This window comes from Sinocyclocheilus grahami, unplaced genomic scaffold, assembly GCF_001515645.1.
Source record: "Sinocyclocheilus grahami isolate Dianchi unplaced genomic scaffold, SAMN03320097.WGS_v1.1 scaffold1554.1, whole genome shotgun sequence".
Classification (NCBI taxonomy): Eukaryota; Metazoa; Chordata; class Actinopteri; order Cypriniformes; family Cyprinidae; genus Sinocyclocheilus; species Sinocyclocheilus grahami.
The window spans coordinates 101,918-107,905 of record NW_015506733.1 but is presented as its reverse complement, the minus strand read 5'-3'; the positions used below and the strand labels follow the sequence as shown (position 1 = coordinate 107,905).

Here is a 5,988-nt window from a genome sequence, read left to right as displayed (position 1 = left end):
CCCCCCCCCCCCCCCAAACATATTTTTTTCCACAGAAATGCATCTCTCATTATTTGTGAAGTGATGTCACCAGTGGGGGTTCATCCAAGTAATTCATCATGAAATTTGTTTTTGATTATAATCCTTTTTTTTTCTTTTTTGATTAGTCATGCAGCCCTATTCAAATGTGTGTAAAGAATGGATTTGGGATGCTGTCCTTAAGATCATGTGCCATCATGTACACATCACTGTCTGTGCTTCATCTAATGACATCATTGGCAATCCATCATGGGGTCCTTGAAACCTCATAAGACAACATTACCATGGGAACACCCCTTGTTGATTCCCTGAAATGGTGTTTTGGGCTGTAGGAACGTGTTCATCATGCTTGAATCATGTTTTACACGTCCTGTCTGTCTGTCTTTGTCTCTATATCAGTGAGAACACTTCCTATGTCTTTTGATGTTGTTGTCAAAGGTCATGTGTCCAGTCAAACTTCTGTATTTTGGCGCAATTTCATCAATAACTTGTTAGAGGCTTGTCAAATTAGACAGATCTCAACCTGGACAGGTTCTGCAACATCCTCATCCTCATAGATGGACCTGCACAGTTCATGGTCATATTCAGTTTTAAGCCCATTTTAATTTGCTTTTATTCAGTATTCTATTTTAGTGTTGCCAAAATAGCATATTGAATACATGTAAATAATGTAAATTAAATGTAAAAAAAACGTATATCTTAGTATACAAATGTAATATATTAAAAGTCCCATGTAAATTCTGGGCACTGAAGCAAAAACATGTTTTCTTTAATCTTTTGTAGTTCAAGGTTTTTTATATATACATATATATATAAAATATGACAGTATCATGCAACCTGTCCATGTCCAGATGAATCTGTGCCAAAAATGAAGTAAGGTTTCATTGAAAATGCAGCTGTTGACATTTGTAGGGCCCTATGAAAGCAGTTTTATTTTTGACCAAAGTCTGTTTTTTAAATTAATAAAATTTTCTGGATTCCTTTTTTCCATTTTTTTTTTTTTGGGGGGATTCAGTTTTAGTGGTTAAATGAAATCAAAAGGTATGTCTAATTAATTGACATCATGAAATTTGAATTCATGAATTCAACATGAATTTAGCAATAATTTATTGAAAATGTAACATACATTACATTTTAGGGCCATGTGAAATTCATTTGACTTATTTACCAAATTTTGTTTTATTTTTTTCCCAAATTCCTTTTTTTATTTTAGATTTTTGGATTCCATTTCGTCCATTTTTAGTTTTTGTGGATTTAGGCCTATATGTTACAATTAAATTAGGTGATGCATGAATTGATATAAATGACATTTTTATTTAACATCTACAATCACAGTATAACATTAAACTGATGCCTTGTTCTATTTATGACGTACTGACACAAAGTTAAAATGATTTGCAACTGTCACTTTGTCACGTCCAGTGTAGAGCTGTTGCAGCGCGTCATGACAACTGTAGCGTCCGGTATAGACACGGTGAGTGAAGCCGAGAGCAAGATATGCCTCGTCATATTTTCTGCATTTAGCTTTTAAATGACCAGCACCTGCCTGAGTCTGTGCCACTTCATCTATGGCTTTTCTCTTCACTTTCACAAACCGATCCATATCCCATTCTAAGTTACGTCCTTTGGCTGTTTACCGTTTTATTTCTTTTCTTTTTCTGCTGATGACCCGCCCTCGACTTGAAGCAGCGCTGCTTAGACCGATCGGTGTGTACCGAGAGCTATAAGAGAGCGCGGACGTCTCCTTATACTTTCTCTCGCTCGCCGTACTTTGATGTCATACACCGATCTGATCTTCAAGTCGAACACACCTCTTTACTCTCGTCACGTGACCATGTAATCGCAGCCTCTGCGATTGAAAAATCTAAATTTTTCATATCGCGATATTATTGCAAATGCAATTAATCGTTCAGCCCTAATACAAAGTCTGTTTTCGTGTTGTGATGTGTATATGATTTGATCATGCAGAATTCATATTTTCAATATTTAAAATGCTTAAAATTCACAGACACTAGTCCATATCGCAATTTGATTAAGTGTTCAGCCCTACTTTTGATTTATTCATCCAAAGTTTGCCACATTCTGTGACATTCTGCTTTATACATTAAATTCCATTATTATGACTGGATTCTGTGATGCTGTCCACGTTTTCTGCATTGCACAAATCATAGGGCCCTACATTTGTAAAGTTATATTTTATGCTTTTCATTTTGCTTTTACTGCAGTGATTTAGTAGGACTAGTCTTGACTAGTCCTCTGGTTCCTTTTCCTTTGTTGCTGTATTAGTTGTCAGCCTATTAGGTGGAGAACTCTGATTATTACGACAGAAATCCCACCCTGTCTCCCAGTCGGAAATGCTTCATGAAGTCACAGATCTGTCTGTCCTTTGTGTCTATCCATTTCCCCTCTCTCGATCCCACTGGGCGGTTCTGGCTGTTCAGCATCTCTGCTGTTGCCTTGAATGAGGAATGACATGTTTTGTCAGCTCTTGATGTGGCTGAGGCTGGAATCGCTTTACTGTCTTGTCATTTGATTATGTCCCGGTGGGGAATTAGTGGCATATTTACGTCCAGGCCGGCTGGGACATGTGCACTACAAACTCCAGATGAATAGCAGCACATGTTGTTTGAATTCGAGGAGTGGAGGCTGTTTTCTCAGTTTGCTGAATATCACATTGCCGTTCTGAAAGGCTTTAGAGCTAAGATTCAGTCTTGAATTACTGATGTCCTCGCACTGTCTTAGAATGCAGAGCAGGGCTTGACAATGAGGATGGCCCGTGGCCAGTCAAGAGAGGATCGGTCCTGTTGACGGATCTGTCACTTGTGCCAGTCTTATGCAATCAATAAGCAAGCAGAGATGCAAACTGGGACATACACGAAGAGTGCAAAAAACAGCTGAATGGTGGAAGGTAAGGCAAGGCAAGGTTATTTATATAGCACATTTCGTACACAATGGTAATTCAAAGTGCTTTACATAAAAGAAAGTAAAATAATCATTAAAAAAATAATCACAAAAATAAAAAAAGGAATTTAAAAACTTTGAAAATTATTTAAAAATTGATTTAAAATGAATTTAAGACAGTTAAATATAGAAAATGATTATACTTAAAATACAGTGCAATCATTTCGGATTGCATAAAATACAGTGCAATCAGTTCGGACAGTGCTCATAGCTAAACAGATGAGTTTTGAGTCTAGATTTAAATGTGACTAATGTTTTAGAACATCTGATATCTTCTGGAAGCTGGTTCGAACTGTCTCTGTGCTGTGATGCGGTCGGAAACCAGATTGAAAATTGTCCAAGTATCCATTTGAGTTTAAGTATTTGTTCAGCTGATTAAAAACTACCTTTTCAATAATCTTGCCTATAAAAGTAAGATTTGATATTGGTCTATAATTGCTCAAAATGGTGTTATCAAGATTGCTCTTTTTCAGAAGGGGCTTAACAACTGCAGTTTTCAGGGAGTTTGGAAAAGTCCCAGAAAAAAGTGAGGTGTTCACCACTTCTAAGAGATCTGCTTCTAAACAGTTAAGCACCCTTTTGAAAAAAAATGTGGGAAGTGTGTCAAGATAACAGGTTGACGATTTAAGGTGCTGCACTATTTCTTCCAAAATGTTGCTATAAATTGCTTCAAAAAGTTACACTTACAGCACCAGAGCACCTTAAACACCCTAGAAGTTTAAATATTTATGATATTATTTCATTTATTAGTGAAATTACAAAGAGGGAAACAGGTTCAGCAAAAGACCTCAAGCCTCTCTGTCCATATGTATATATTTGTATAATTGTAATAAGTATATATACTATTATTGTTGTAATTGTTTTATTCTTGGTCTCTATTACAGTGAAATCTTAAACAATGACCTTTTTTGCATTTTTATAGAGGCACACTGATAGAAGAAAGAGGGAAACAGGTTGGGAAAAGACCTGAAGCCTCTAGGTCCATGTGTGTTTATATAATGTGTATATATATGTATGTATATGTGTGTGTGTGTGTGTGTGTTTGTGTACACACATTAGGCATGGGCTGATTACCGGTTTCAAGGTATACCGCAATTTGAAAATTTCAGGGTTTCAAAACCACTAATATTTTCCTTTATACCGTTCCTGCGGTATGCACTGTTTTTCATGTCTCCTCAAAGACTGAAAGTGTAGGAATCTCTCAGGTTGAGTGCAGTATAGAGAGTAACACGACCTTCCTCCTCCTGTTGGTGCGAGCGAGCGGTCAGTCACGTGTGTGTAGGATGAACGAACTTAAGGAGCTTCCCCTGGAACTTACGCGATTGGCAACCGGCCGTTTTTTATTGCAAGCAACTCGTCTCCAGTGTTGGGCAAGTTACTCTGAAAATGTAATCAAATTACTGATTACTCCTTTTAAAAGTAATCACGTTACTGTTCTGATTACTTTATTTCAAAAGTAATTAGTAATTAGTTACATTACTAGTTACGTTACTTTTTTCACCATGAAATTTATGAAATCCCAGCATACACTCTCCCGATAAATATTTGTTATTAAAGCATCAACATTCACAGAAAACTGTTATTTTTAACTAAAGCAAGCGGCTGCTGCGTGCATGGTTTGGCATGGCAGAATGCCAGCAAAGAGTGCGACATTTATAATCTCAAAAAGACATCTCAGTTCATCGCAACCTCACAAATCTCTGTTATAACACAATAAATATATGCATAATGAATCTTTCATAATGTCTACAATTCGTGTGTTATAATGAGAGGATTTGTGAACACGCAAATTTCAGCACTGCATTGCTCAACGCTGCAAACACGTGTTATAGCCTAAATAGAAACTCTGCATACGCTTGCACCTGTTAATCGTTTATATTTTATATTAGTTCATGTAGCTTTTGTGCAATTGATGAATAACAATTTATTTGTTTTAGATATTTTATGTTTAGATATTTCTATTTTGCGGGAGTCCCGTGAATCATTTTATTCTCCCGTATCCTGCGCACACACACACACAAGTCTGTGCACTCACCTATCAAGTCTTGTCCCGCGCCGCTCACTGTTGCGTCGGGTCTCGCGGGAGAGCAGGTCTCTAATCCACTGGCACTTGACTCGACAATGCGTGTACTACATCCTTTTTACAATCTCCAGTTTATAAAACACTGCATTCTGTCAGCAATGTAACGCGGCACTAACGTATAGAGACCTGAATCTTTCATAATGTTTACAATTTGTAAGTTATAATGAGAGGATTCGTGAGCACGCAAATTTCAGCACTGCATTTCTCAACACTGCAAACACGTGTTATAGCCTAAATAGAAACTCTGCGCTTGCACCTGTTAATCGTTTATATTTTATATTAGTTAATGTTGCTTTTGTGCAATAGATGAATAACAATTTATTTGTTTTAGATATTTTATGTTTCTGGGACTTGACTCGACAGTGCGTGAGCTACATCCTTTTTACAATCTAGATTAGAAATCACTGCATTCTGCCAGCAATGTAATGCGGCAGTAACGTATAGAGACCTCGGCTTGTAACTATACTCTAATTACCATTTTGAAAATTATAACGCACTAAATTACTCTGTTACTAAAAAAGTAATCAAATTACAGTAGCGCGTTACTAAGTAATGCGTTACTGCCCAACACTGCTCGTCTCTGTTCTGGACTTGCACAAACTGCGTTGCAATGCAATAATTTTCCAAAATGTCATTTATGTGAAAATATGAAGTCTGTAAACGCCCGTTAACACAGGCCAGAGCCATTATCCACAAATGGAAAAAAACCTGGAACAGTGGTGAACCTTCCCAGGAGTGGCCAGCCAACCAAAATTACTCCAAGAGCGCAACGACTACGCATCCAGGAGGTCATAAAAGAACCCAGAACAACATCTAAAGAACTGCAGGCCTCACTTGCCTCAATTAAGGTCAGTGTTCATGATTCAACAATAAGAAAGAGACTGGGCAAAAACGGCATCCATGGGAGAGTTCCAAGGCAAAAGCCA

The 5,988-nt window shown here is 37.3% G+C and overlaps 1 protein-coding gene across 4 annotated transcripts in view; it reads left to right on the top strand.

Annotated features, from left to right (window-relative positions):
- Positions 1–5,988, top strand: part of LOC107571150 (protein TANC1-like) — a 137,888-nt gene that overhangs the window by 48,047 nt on the left and 83,853 nt on the right. Inside the window, exon 1 of one of the 4 annotated variants that reach the window (XM_016257440.1) lies at positions 2,870–2,926. The exons of the other annotated variants lie outside the window; for them this stretch is intronic. Coding sequence (XP_016112926.1) covers positions 2,917–2,926 — 10 coding nt within the window. The 5' untranslated portion in view covers positions 2,870–2,916. Of the gene's footprint in view, positions 1–2,869; positions 2,927–5,988 lie in introns of those variants that run through there. 4 annotated transcript variants of the gene reach the window in all.